General features: G+C 43.9%; 1 protein-coding gene across 3 annotated transcripts in view; it reads left to right on the top strand.

Annotated features, from left to right (window-relative positions):
- The window catches only part of Ttc28 (tetratricopeptide repeat domain 28), a 418,557-nt gene that overhangs the window by 206,204 nt on the left and 199,662 nt on the right, over positions 1-12,691 (top strand). For all 3 annotated transcript variants that reach the window (XM_060382619.1, XM_060382618.1, XM_060382620.1), the window contains 3 exons: positions 2,749-2,896; positions 9,619-9,891; positions 10,938-11,068. In XM_060382619.1, the coding sequence (XP_060238602.1) occupies positions 2,749-2,896; positions 9,619-9,891; positions 10,938-11,068 (552 nt within the window). The remainder of the gene's footprint in view (positions 1-2,748; positions 2,897-9,618; positions 9,892-10,937; positions 11,069-12,691) is intronic.

The raw sequence follows: 12,691 nt of genomic DNA, 5'->3' as shown, positions 1-12,691 counted from the left end.
CATACCTGAAACCAATAACTCTAGATATTCTTTATCTCTCTAAGCAGTGGTTCTTACTTATAGATACCCAACATGTTTATATGTATATGTGTAAGTATTTATCATTTATTTTTTATTTTGGCACAGGGTCTCACTCTGGTGCCCAGGCTGGTCTGAAACCCACTATGCAGATCAGGCTGGCCTCCAACTTTTGCAGTCCTTCTGCCACAGCCTTTCTGGGTCCTGGGATTTCCTGGGTCTTCCTCACATTCGAGCTACATATGTATATGTTATATGAACCAGGGCATATTTGGTGTTATGCATCCCTTCTTGACCCATAGAACGATGGTTATTTCTAGGTGGACTATATTACTGGAACCCCCTAAAATGTGACATGAGTGGGTAATGAAAAAATATCTGCAAACACATTAAAGATGGAAACAGCGGCCAAGTCTAGTGGGAGGAAGTGAGGAAAGCACACTTATGGGTTATCATCTTACTGCCTACGTTTTAACAGCTGCTGCTAGTGTAAACCCATAGAGACAGCATAGCCCACGGTCATTTGAGCATTCATTCTGTTTATGGGTTAATTCTTGGTAGAAACCCAGAATAGTCTTACCTTCTTCACATTACCTCAACATGCTGGTAGAAAAATGAAATAAGTGGATTTGTGTGAAAACATGAAAGTTGCCTGCCCTCATGTCCTCTGTGTGTTTGTATGATAGAAAATTATAGAAGTATGTTTTAAACAGTAGTTTTGAGAGTTTGAAACTTCATTTAGATCTCTTGAATATCATTTGTGAAAATGGTCAAGTGTGTTTCACTGAACAAAGTTAAATTTATGTTATAAACAGTATTGTAAATGTAGACAGAATAAAAAGCCACCTCTTTAGAGACAAATCTTCAAAAATTGAGCACATTAATAATGTTATTTTAAAAATAGATTTATTTTATTATTTGTATCTCATGTGTGGGTGTTTTGCCTTCATATATGTATGTGCACCACAGAAACACTGCATTCGCTATGTAGATTCCTTCTCTGTGTGCTTGAAAAGCAAACCGTACTTCACAAAACTGGCTTCAAATTATGATATAAGTTCTATAATCTTAGAGTCTGGGAAATAACTTAGTTGGTAAACTGTTTACCTGGAAAGTTCCAGGACGTTGGTCCACAAGGAAAAAATACACATAAAGAACTGGGCATGATGGTCCATTCTTGTGGTCATTGTGGTCGGGGCTGGACAGCTAGACTAGCCTAGCCAGAGAGAGAGGCCTCGTCCTAGAAAACACTGTGGATGGTTCCTGAGGAACAGCTCCTGAGGCTGACCTACACACACACACACACACACACACACACACACACACACACACACGTGTGTTGGAGCACATGCACAAACAGTATTTTAAAAGAATTCTATAATTAAACATTTTATAATTCTCTAATAATTTCTTCAGTAAGCTGAAAGGAAGATGGTCTACTGTGTTCACTGTTTTTTTGTTTGTTTAACCAGTTTTAAAACTAGTTTTAAAACCAGTCAAGGACATAAAGAATAATAATCTTGATTGTTTGAAGCAAAGCACATATACTTTAGGTAACTATTTTAAAATATGTTTGAGATCACACGAAGCATTTAATCATATCCAGGTATAGAGACTAAAGGGAAACAGAAGAATAGCCCCAAGTAGGTTGAAGCCAGCGAGGGCTAAATAGTGAGATCCTGTTTCAAACAACAAAAACAATAAATCAAAATCTCCAAACAAACAAACAAACAAAACAAATGTGTGTCTGAACTGATTTTAAAAGAATGATGTGTGCATGTACCTTTTTTTTTTTTTTTTTTTTGTCAACTTGACACAGTCACCTGGGGAGGAGGACCCTCAAGTAGAGACTGGCCTCCATCAGAATGGCCTCTGGGCATGTCTGTGGACAGTGTCTTCATTGTTGCCTGACAGGAGGGACCGGGGGCCTGAGGTGTACAAGTGAGAGCAAGTGATCGCAAGCACCATTCCTCCACGGTCCCTACTCCAGCTCCTGCATGGTCCTAGCTTGTGTCCCTACCTTCTCTTGATGAAGGGATGTAGTTCATGCGCAAGACAAAACCTTTTCTTCCCCAAGTTGTTTTCAGTCAGTGTTCTATCAGAGAACAACAGAGGAGCAAACTTGAACAGGGGACATGTGTGACACACATTGTATTCCCTTCCCTTTGTCAGTGCACCATATTAGGTACCTTGGTAAGATATCCAAAAATCTTCAAATAGCCATCCCCAAGGATTGTATCTCAGACTTGCTGTATGGCTAGGATAGCCTTGACCTATTGATCCTTCTTCCTGTATCTCTCAGTGCTAAGATTACAGGGCTACCAAGGGCCAGGTAACAGTGAGAATTTCTGTTGGGCTACCACTGACTTTTTGTGGTGCTGGAGGTGGAACCCAGGGCTTCGTGCATGGTGGATGAGCACTGCACCATCTGCGCTATACCTCCAGCCCAAGAACTGTGTTTTAAATAATCCAGACGCTGTATGAGAATCAACACCAACGAAGAGTACAGAATCAGTGTGTCTGTGAAATGAAAGAAAAATTTAAATGTAAATTCATGAAAAATAAAATCTGTGATGTTTAAGAGAAATGAGTTCTTTAGTTATCAACCCTTTATTCTGGTTTTGAGCCACGGGCATCTTGTTCACAGCTGTGATAACGGGTCCCCTTGGGCACTCTGGGCAGCAGTGTGATAAACATCTTTTTTTTTTTTTATCTTCCCTGTGTTTCCAGGCATACTTCCGACAGGGTGTTGCCCTCCAGTACCTTGGACGTCACGCAGATGCCCTGGCAGCCTTTGCATCTGGGTTGGCTCAAGACCCCAAAAGTCTCCAGCTCCTGGTGGGGATGGTGGAAGCTGCCATGAAGTCTCCCATGAGAGGTAGGTAGGATGGAGGTGCTAATGGAAAGCAGGACACTAGCCTTCCAGAATGTTAAGAGTATGTGAGATCTGCTGGGGTCTGTGGGCTGGTGATGAACCATCTGACATGCATTTTAGGATTATTTCAATAAATCCTAGTGTGAAATTAGTTTTAAGATTCCAAACCACAATACCTGTTAACAATAAGGTGAATTTTTATATGAACAAATATAGCTTTTAGAAATAATAAAAGAAAATATTAAGCCAGTCTTTTCTCCCTTCCTTCCTTCCTTCCTTCCTTCCTTCCTTCCTTCCTTCCTTCCTTCCTTCCTTCCTTCCTTCCTTCCTTCCTTCCTTCCTTTTACACAAAACACAGCAGTCAATTCAAAAGGATTAAGAGATAGTTTATTCTGGAGCTGAATATGAGTAGCCTTAGGAACACACCGTTTAGGTTACCCCCTTCCGTGTTTCCCAGTGTGGATGGAGTTTTATAAGAGAACAAAGAACATTATAAATAAAAATTGCAATCAATTATTACCTTGGTGGAAATATCAGAGAGGTAGGTCACAGCAGGATGGAGGATTCTCAACTATGGCCTTAGATGTCTCCTGGTAACCCCCTTAGTTGTCCACTGGTGGTGGGTGGGTAGGTTTTGTTAGGTTAGTACATCCCAAAGTTTCTTTTTTATTTGTTTATCAGGATGTTGTCTGACACAGAGGTGGGCCAAGAGTGGCTTAAAGGTCTGAATATAAGAGTTGTAACTAGGCACCCAACCTTGTAGCATTCCAGACTCTCCAGCCTTTGTAGAAACAGCTTCTCTCAAGAATCCTCAGTCACACTTTCTTTTTTCCTTCCTGACAGACTCTCACACTGTACCCCAGGTTAGCTTGAACTCATTATGTAATCCAGGCTGGCCTGGAACTTACAGCAATCCTCCTGCCTCACCTCCCTGGCTGGTGGGATTATAGGTGTGACCTACCATGTCTGGCTCATCCTTGTATTTCCTAAAGCAAGTATGTATATAACCATAAGTGGTATGTCACGTTTTTAGAGGAGCATCTGAGAAAACAAGAGAACACGTGGAGATGGTACAGTGCAAGCCTGGGGGAGTCTTAGGCCCTGAGTGGATTGTTTTAATTTTGTAGAGTAGTGGTTTTATTTTATTTTACTCTTTGGTTCTAGGAGGTCACACTCAGGATCTGAAGAGTGCTGGGCAAACATTGTACCACTCACTGAGCTTTGAGAACACTGAGTTTTAAGACTGAGCACTTGGGAGGTTTTGACTAAACATACACACCAGCTGTCATCTAGGGATTTATGGCATATAGATGAGGCCACTGCCATTTTATGCCCATAGCTTATGTCAAGCACAACTCTATCTTTGCCATAGAAATGGTGTGTCTTTTAATTGTTTATACTAGAGAATGAACCTAAAAGTCTTGATGACAGTATCATTCAACATTTTGTCTAGTTTTGACGTGTTTGCAGCATTAGGTGGCTTTAATTTGCTGCCTATTATTGTGCTTGGCTCAAAGGATGTGCTAAATAAAAGTCTACTGAACTAGATAGAGCTTGTGTGTGTCTTTAGGCAATTGGCTTTATATAAAATTTATTTTCTTGAAAGTTGGATATATCATCTCTTTAGGGGAAAGAGGTAAGAAACCCTTTTTCAAGCAATTATATAAGTCCCAGAAGCACATCCTTGCTTCAGGGGCTAAAAGGCTTTCCCCAAAATGGGCCTTGCTGTCAATAAACCATGATCCAGAACTGATACATTTAGGACTCCAGGACTTTGGGGGAAACAGACAATAAAAGCCAACACCTATCTTTTCCATTTTCTACTTTTTTTTTTTTTTTTTTTTTTTTACTTTTTTTCTTTCTTCTCCATGAAGGATGCCTGGCACTTCTCCAAGGTAACAGCTTTTAAAGAATATACATGGAAAATTTTTATTTAGTCCATGAAGACAACACCTTCGTTCTGAGGCATTCCTGCTTCTGCTGTAGGATGTTGCACCAAGTGTGTTGCTATTAGCAACATGACACCAGTTTGTCTTCAAAGCAATTTGCTGAGAAAAATGTTTTAAAAAAATCTTCTGTGCATTGCGTGTCAGAGCAGCTGTTCTCCAAGGATGCCAGCAGGGACAGTGCTGAGAACTTTGTGGATCTGTTTATCTCTCGTCTTTTTTGAGTTGCCTTTGTGAGCTGTCTATCACCTGTAGTGAATCTATCAGCTCTGGAAGGATCCATGGAGGCCGCTTTATCAAGTGCCCATGGAAGATGGTTGGCAAGCGCTTAGGCCCTTCTGTCACTGTTCGCAGCCCTCACCTGCATTTGTGTGTGTGCATTTGTGTGTGTCTGCCCTCCATCAGGGGCCCTGCTTTGCAAATGTTAGGTGAGAGGGATCTGATCACAGCATTGCCATTTGCTCACTTGTTGACTGTGAGATTGTTTTGCTTCTTATGCCTAGCTGTTCTGGGAGGGGGGGAATGATGCCATCCCGTAATGCTCTGGGAGCTAAACGTGAGAGTTGAGGCAGGCCCTACAGAAGCCTTCTCCTCTGCAGGAGGGTTTCGTCCTTTCATGGTGCTCAGGCTGAAACAAGCACTTCACAGACCCAGGGTCCCCTTCATATGCACTCACGGGGAAGTCCTGCTCAGGTCTTAGCATCAGAAATCTGGCTTCTCTCTCATTACTATCTGGAGCATTCTGAGCATTCTTAGAAAACACTGTGATTCCGCATGTTTCAATTTGTATTTGATGCCACTTCCTTTGTGAAATTCTGACCTTAGAGTCCCTCCTTACAACTGACAGCTCTCAGAGCTCTGGCTGGGAAGTGGACCATCTGCTTCTAGATTGGGCAGATCCTGAAACCCTGGTGTGTCAAATGCTCACAAAGCCACTCCTCATTACTCAACTTCTTACTTATGTATATTAGGCTGTTTAGATGAGGTTGCTGGCCATTGTGAGACACCGCTGAGTTCAAAGTCTGGAACCCTCCAGTTGAGAAGTGTTCACGTGTGAAGAGATGTGCATCTCTGAGCTAGCCAGTGTGGCATGTCTCCTGCCAGAGGGTGGTGGTTTATCATTAGCCTCCACGACATCTTCACAAACTCCTGAAGTGTCAGGAAATGGGATCGTATTCTTCTTACATTCTTAAGGACTTTACATTTCAAAACCACCAGCAGGGGCTCGGCCAGTGTTGCGGAGGGCCTTTATATTCCTATGGAATTGGTCTGACACCAGTTGTTTCATGTATTATGCATAAAGTCTAGAAAGAAAAACATCTGAATAGCTGCAGGCTGCCAAAATTCTGTTCTGTCTAATCTGCTAAAAATCACAAAATTAGCCCCTCTGATAATAGCACATGTTTATCTTAGAACAGGAATTAGAGCAACAGAGTTGTAAAGAGTCTCAGATTATCTATAGATTTTTTTTTTAAGTATCTTAAAATCATCTTCATCAAAAGAAACATAGTTGGCTAGGTACAGTGACATGGTCCTGTGTCCTGGCTACTTGGGAGGTTAAGATGAGAGGATGACTCACAGCCAGGAATTTGAGACCAACTTGGACAGCATAGAAAAACCCTAACTCGAGCCCCACACCCACTCCCCCAGCCCAGCTGCTGACTAGAGATTCTGATTACTGACCTGTGAGATGTCATATCAGCTCAAAGCAGAGAACTTTAACACAGAAAGGAAATTACATACAGTGAAGGGATGCTCTGAGTATATTGCTATAGATATAGATAGAAATAGGTGTCTCTGTACACATACGTACATGCATACATATACATACATACACACATTCATAACCTTGCATGTGTGCACATATGTATGCATGTGTAATCATGACCACAGTCATGGCCCATGCACTCGGCAGCGTGAGGACTGACTGACTGAGGTTAGTTTGGAAGGACAGACATGTTCTCTTGTCCGTAGCTTACTGTCTTCTCCACTAGGCTATATCAGACTCTGTTGCTACGTATAATACCTAGCGAGCTCAAGCCAGCCTGTTGAAAATCTCTGTCACCCTTGCTGGCTCTGCCTCTTGCTGGCTCCCTATAGAAGACAGTTCTTCCCATGAAGCATTTGATCACCCTAGGTAACATGGCTTTCACATCAACTTTATATTTGTCTTTGCAGTGATATTTAGTTTTTAATGTACTTATATTTTCTTTCTATACACTTTGAGTGGGATTTTTTCATTATAATTTTTAAAATCTCATTCTCATCTATCCCAAAATGTGCCTAAGTTGAATTTTTTTTCTTTCTTGGGAGTTTAAGACAGGTCATCTGTTACAGCGTTACCTCCTCTTCCTGCTGCTGTCTCAGAGGTTCCATAGTTGCTATGGGAAAGGTTGTCTTGTTCTGAAGCGTGGGCCTGTGCCTGCATCAGTCACTTCAGGACAGGCATCTGAATGCTTTCCCTGTCTGTCAGGAATGCCTGCTTCTGGCCTTCTACAGTAAAAGCTGAAACATCCAGCCCCAATTTTCCCATCCTCCTTTGCAGCTAGGATTCAAACATTGAATCAGAAACTACAGGTTCAATGAAGAGAGGGTTGCATAGAATCTGTGGTGGTAGTAGGTGGCAGCATGCCCTTTCTGAGGGTTGTGCTCGGTGGCAGGACTCTGCTGTGGGCTGGAGGGCTGCAGCTCAGCCTTCCACAGCATAACCCAGTGGCTTTCTACTTAAAAGCTGCTGAGGTCTTGCTAGCTTGCAACCAAATCATTCTGCTGTGGCGACCCAGTTGCCTGGAGCCCTACACTGGACTCTTATGTTGCCTCTGACCCTATGTGATTACCCTTAGCTAAATCAGATAAATGGCCAGTTTTGTTGCTTGTAAAATGATGTCCTGCTGTTGTCTGCTATCTCTGGTTTTGCTCAGCAGAAGTGAGGTGCTGCTTCTGAACAGCCCTGGCTGCCAGCCTGCAGCAGGGGCCAACGGAATCCTGCTCTCTGCGTTCTGTGGCACGCCCCTCTTCTGTGCTGGCACTTCCTTCTCTCTCCTGCCTGTATTTAAGCCTATTGGCTAGCTAGTGCTTACTGGCACTCTGCTGTTTGCATCTTGACAGGAGTAAAAATGTTCTTTGTTCTCTGTTTAGTGATCTGATTGAAGGGAAAAAGCTTTAGGCACAAGTGAGCTTCAAGGTTTCCCTGGTGATGTTGACTCAGGCGAGAGAGCTCCTTAGCAGAGAACTGAAAAGTCATAAATTGCAGAGATTCCACTTTACCATAGCACGTTGGCCAGGACGTGAGATTTAGAGACCAGCATTGTCACAGGCTTGATGGGTGGATTAGCGGAACCATCAATGTGAAGGTTTCAGGAGCACTGGAACACAGTCATAACTTTCACCATCTTTAAAGAAAATAGAGATAGGAGGGCCAGGAGCTCACCTCATGTGGTTCACTGACCTCTGACCTATACCCCCACTGTTGCCACTTGAGATAAAACAAGCTAAGCATTAATTTCCCACTGGATAGCTCTCCCTGATGGTTTCCTTCTGGCTTTGCTTGATGGTGTTTTGGTGTGACTGGTGTCAGACGTAGCCTTGAGAATAGCTGGGCATTTTGTGGATATCTTCTACTAGACCTTCTGGGAGATACTGGGAGCAGGTTTTATGAATCAGTCCATTCTCATTTGCTTTTGATCATAGCCATGTTGGGGATACTCACCAGTGAGACAGCAGGAGGGATTTCGCCAGAAGCCTGCCTGGTGCCACTTGGCTGCTTAGAATAAAGCATCATCAACGCAACAGCATGTCTCTCACATCAAGGGGGGAGAAAAGAGATTTTATTCTGGAGCCAAGTATGAGTGACCATGGACTAGAAACACAAGTTTAGATTACTCCAAATTTCCTGTTCCAACAAGGTAGCAATTTCATAGACATTTTATGGTGACAGAACAAAGAAAAGTCACAAGTGAAGGCAGTTTTGAAATTCAGTGGCAGTTGGTGTCAGATAGGCAGGCTATAGCAACGGGTGGGAGAACTCCGCCGTCAGCCTTGGACGTTGCTCTGGGGTTGGTGAAGAAGCCACAGTTTTATTGGTACATTCCAAAAGTTTGTCTTTTAAAAATCTGTTTGTCAAAATGTTAAGTCCAGCTTCATCTGTTCATAACAGGGTGTTTGTCTGACACAGCGTGGAGAGCCAGGCAGTAGCTGTTGAGTAGGCTAAAGAGAAATTGCAGTGAGGCTCTGGACCTTCAGTGTTCTGTCACTACAGCTGTCATCAGCCAGTTGGCATCTGTAGACGTAGCTTCTTTCATACAGCTCTCATTTACAGTATTCAACAATCTTATCCAGGAAAATATTTTTACTGAGCAAATGTGGAACAACTCTAAAATAACTGATAGCTAACCTTTACAACGCAAGCCATAAAATGAGGTTGAGTTTAGATACATGAGTCACTGAGGGTGGTACCCAGTGGAGGGTGGCTGGAAGGATGGCCTCTTCACGTTCTAAGGAGGAGCAGGATAGCCGAGAACCTTTCAGGGAAAGGGTTGCATAGTGAGCAATGAAAGCCAGAAGAGAGGATGAGTGTGGCCATTCCTGTAGGGAAAGGAACTGCTGGATGCGTGGGTGATGCTAGTTGTAGGGTGCGTGGGCCATCGGGTGGTGCCAGATTCCAGGTTGAAGAGTGTGTGCCTTCAACATGTGGCATGTGCCACAGACATGTTTCTAGAGCATAATGGAAAGATTGCCATGTCTCCTGAGTCTTCATCCTCTTGTTTTCTTTCTCTTCAGACACCCTGGAGCCCACTTACCAGCAGCTTCAGAAAATGAAACTGGACAAGAGTCCCTTTGTGGTCGTGTCTGTGGTTGGGCAGGAACTTCTGACAGCCGGCCACCATGGGGCCTCTGTGGTTGTCTTGGAAGCTGCTCTGAAGATTGGCACTTGCAGCCTCAAACTGAGAGGCTCTGTCTTCTCCGCCTTGAGCAGTGCGCACTGGTCTCTTGGGAACACAGAGAAGAGCACTGGGTACATGCAGCAAGACTTGGATGTAGCCAAGACCTTAGGTATGTGTCCCACCTGCATGTCAGCTGCATGCCCTGATTTTGACAGGACTGACATACACAACAGAACATTCTGTTTGAGAGCCCTTGGGTTTTGAGGATTGTCATACATTAGGGTCCCAAGCTCCCAGAAGGCTTGGCAGCGTGATTAGCATATTCGTAATCTTCCTCGGCGGGGGGGGGGGGGGGGGGGGGTTTGAGGCTCATGGTTTTAATGCCCCAAGTAGACAACTCATCTTCCTTTTCATTTTGGTCTCTGTGAGAATGCGCTGGGGGTTTGTCAAAGGGCACAGCACAGGCTAGCTGTGGTGGGCCATGCTGAGAAGCTAAAGCAGGTGGATCTCTGTGACTTCCAGGCCAGCCAGAAGATGCACAGTGAGGATCTGTCCCAAATGAAATGAAACAAAACAAAAGCAGGGTGATGGGTGGGCCCAGAATACCGTAAAGGGTGAGAGCATGCAGACTGCGGGATGTGTCTGCCACCTACTTGCTGGAGGGCTTTGGGGCTTCATTTCTTACGATTTTGGAGACAAGGTCTCACTGTGTAGCCCAGGCCAGCCTTCATCTTGTAAGCCTCCTGCCTCTGTGCAGGGGACAAGAAGAAGAAGCACGGTTTGTGCTTGTGGCCATCACTGTGGTGATTATTCAGGGACTGTCAGGTTACAGGAAGGAGGCTGTGGGGATCTGCCATCAGATGCTCATAGGGAAATGATGTATGATAAGAGGCCCGGAATCAAATGGCTGAACCAGCAAGCTGATAATTGCTTAGAACCAAAGGTCACCTGCCGAGTGAGGAGTAGACTCCCAACAGCAGCTGGTTTGTGTCGAGGTCCGCACCCTCCCAGCTAAGACCCCTCTTCCCTGTGCACGTGTGTGTTACAGAAATAACATTTGTCCAGGGGTTAGGTTCTAGGATCTCATCTCCCCCCATAGCGTCTGAAAGAAAGTAACTTAAATTTCAGCTAGCAAATTTGTGGCTTTTAAGAGAACTATATATGTTATAAATAATGCTGCAACTTAGAGGGTTTTTCTCCTTGAATCCAAATCAGGTGACCAGACAGGAGAATGCCGAGCTCATGGGAATCTAGGCTCTGCATTCTTTTCCAAGGGAAATTACCGAGAGGCCCTCACAAACCACAGGCATCAGCTGGTGCTCGCCATGAAGCTCAAGGATCGGGAGGTAGGAAACTCACTTGTAAACCAAACTCCCTTTTCAGAAACACAGAGCCCCTTTGTCTGTGCGGCAAGTGTCTGGGGTGCCTTAACATCTTCAGAAGTTGATAATCACTGAGTCTCTCATGCATGTCAGGTTTTGGATGTCCTTTTGTTTTTGCGTGGTCCTTGAGTACATACAGAGAAAGAAGGTCCTGTTCCTGACCTCAGGAGCAAACTGTGCTCAGGTGCATTGTCCAAATTCTCTTCTAGTGTGCCATGAAGCACACAGGCGAACTACCAGAGAGCTGTATCTGGTGATACATGAGCTCACATGCGCCTAATTAGTGATCTAGTATACAGCTGACCCTCCTTCATTTTGTTTCTTCAGGGTTTTTTGCTTGCTTTGTTTTGTTTTTATGACTGTTAGAGAAGCCTGTTTAGTTTACAGAGAGAGCCAAATGTCACAGTGAAGACTGTACTTGCAAAGTCGACCATAGCTTTCTTTGAAAGTTGATATACAACATGGACGGCACAGTGACGGCCTGTCTCTTCTTGGGAAGGCATGGACTTGGCTTTCAGGCAGACCCAGCTCTGAATCCCAGCTGTACTTCCTGGCTGTGGGACCTTCCTCCTTTTTTTCTGTTCTGCTTGGGGCATAATGACTGCTCTTTACTCGCTCCTGCTTTAATGCTGCACAGTTGCATAGGTTATGTGTAACATACGTGATGTGTAACATACATGAAGTGCTGGACTGGTACCTGGAACTCCAGGAAGTCTTATAAATTGTGGCTTTTATCATATTAATAGACATGATAGAAAAGGATCAAAACAGAGGGAAGGATAAGTTTATAAGTCACTTCATACAGTTAGTTATATTTCCTCGTTGGAATTTTACACTGGGACATTACTACGATTACATTATTTAAGCAAACCCACAGCGTCAGGTCTCTGGGGCATTATCAGGCACCGCTATCAGAAGGCCTTAGGGGTTTTAACACAGTGTTGGAAAACACTGGACATGCCGAGAGCCCACAGTCTCAGCTCTTTGGCAAGATGAAGCAGGAAGATCACAAGTAGGAGACTGTCCTGCACAGAACAGTGAGTCCCTATACCAAAAGGGAGGAAAGGGGCTAGTGAGACAGCTCAGGAGGGAACAGCCAAGCTGGACGACCTGAGTTCCATCCCTCAGAACTGCATGGTAGGAGAGAACTGACTACCTGCCCCCACATTCTCAGTCGCAGATCTACAAAACACACACACACACACACACACACACACACACAACGCGCATACATGTACACACATGCAAACACTTATACACACACGTATACATACATATATGCATATACACATGCACATACACACATGCACACACTTTTACACAATGTACACATGTATATGTACACACACATACATATACACACATAGACACATGCAAAAACTCATGCTTACACACATATATCACACTCGCACACATGCACACACACATGCATATACACACATATACATGTATGCATGCACGAATGCACACACACCTATAGATAAACGTAATAACAAATATTTTTGAAAGGAAGGAAAAGCAGACATCTTTCACCTCAGCAAGGAGCATTGCTGGATATTTTCAGCTGGGCTAGACTACATAAAGACC

The sequence above is a fragment of the Meriones unguiculatus genome, chromosome 4 (assembly GCF_030254825.1).
Source record: "Meriones unguiculatus strain TT.TT164.6M chromosome 4, Bangor_MerUng_6.1, whole genome shotgun sequence".
Lineage (NCBI taxonomy): Eukaryota > Metazoa > Chordata > Mammalia > Rodentia > Muridae > Meriones > Meriones unguiculatus.
Note: the sequence above shows the minus strand (reverse complement) of the source record. Positions and strands in the feature narration are given on the sequence as shown.